This window comes from Rhinopithecus bieti, unplaced genomic scaffold, assembly GCF_001698545.2.
Source record: "Rhinopithecus bieti isolate Rb0 unplaced genomic scaffold, ASM169854v2 scaffold_10223, whole genome shotgun sequence".
NCBI lineage: Eukaryota > Metazoa > Chordata > Mammalia > Primates > Cercopithecidae > Rhinopithecus > Rhinopithecus bieti.
In genome coordinates this window covers 2,453,265-2,454,410 of record NW_016806659.1, presented here as the reverse complement: position 1 = coordinate 2,454,410, position 1,146 = coordinate 2,453,265, and the positions used below count along the sequence as shown (strand labels likewise).

Sequence of the window (1,146 nt, the reverse complement as noted above, 5' to 3'; positions counted from 1 at the left end):
TGTAATCCCAGCTACTCGGGAAGCTGAGGTAAGAGAATCGCTAGAACCCTGGGGGCGGAGGTTGCTGAGCCGAGATCGCGCCATGGCACTCCAGCCTGGGCGACAGAGTGAGACTCTGTCTCAAAAAAAAAAAAAAAAAAAGCTTAGTAACAATACTTTGTAAAGTTAAAAAAAATCTTATGTTTTACGTTTAGATGCATGAGTACAAACTGTATGAAATAATGTAACTTAAAATAATGTAACTCAGTGAGCAGTTTACTGACTAGGAAAAAGTTCCCTTCCTTGAAACCACATGGCACACCTCTGGCCTTTCCCATGCTCAGTCCCTCCCTGTGCGGGCCACCTCTTTTTGCAGCGAGGCACTGGGCTCTGAATCTAGGTTGACGGACTCCTCTCCTCGCCTCGGCATGGAGGTGGCTTCTCTTCTCCAAGCCTTGTGCAACAAGACCCGTCCTTGTGAGGGACCAGACAAACGCCCCATGCTCGAAGTCGCTCACCCTCACCTAGTCCTCACTGCTTCCCATGGTGTGCGGAATAAAAGCGATGAGCCCAGGGAAAGCCATCGTAAACGACCATGATTGTCTTTATGAAAGCTTGTGGCAAGATAATAATGTGGTCATTTTACAACAGTAGGAAATGCGTGCAAAATCGTCTCACGTTTGTTCCTCCCTTTGAACGCTGAGTTACAATAATTTAAGTTGAAACCATGAAGAACTGCTTCTAAAATGCCAAAAAGACCAAAGATTGATTTAGTATACCTTCAGTAGTCATTTCGAAGGACGGTAATAATTTAAAAAATCCCGGTAGACTTTTCTTTTTTTGGCCATGGTTGGAAGTGGGGTTGACCTTCAAACTTGGTGGTTTCAAGCAACGCTTAAGTGTGAATTAATATGATGTGAAGAAATAATACTAGCCTCATTAAAGGCTCCCTCCCCTGGGGCTGGGGAAAAGGCAGTCTAATCACAGCCTTTTCCCCAGCCCCAGGGGAGGGAGCCTTTAATAAGGGTCTGTGTAAACTGATGCCCAGGCAGCAGGATACGGAGAAGCATTGCTCCGACAAGTTAAGACGGAGGAAACAGCAACCCAAAGGGCAGCCCCCGAAACAAAGTTGTTCAAACAAGCCGATGCAGACGAGCGCCATGGCCC

At 46.5% G+C, this 1,146-nt stretch overlaps 1 protein-coding gene across 1 annotated transcript in view; it reads left to right on the top strand.

The window, feature by feature from the left end:
* LOC108533017 (uncharacterized) overlaps positions 1 to 578 on the top strand; it is a 19,195-nt gene extending 18,617 nt beyond the window's left edge. The window contains exon 5 of the mRNA XM_017877370.1: positions 356 to 578. Coding sequence (XP_017732859.1) covers positions 356 to 578 — 223 coding nt within the window. The remainder of the gene's footprint in view (positions 1 to 355) is intronic.
* Positions 579 to 1,146: the final 568 nt, after the last annotated feature.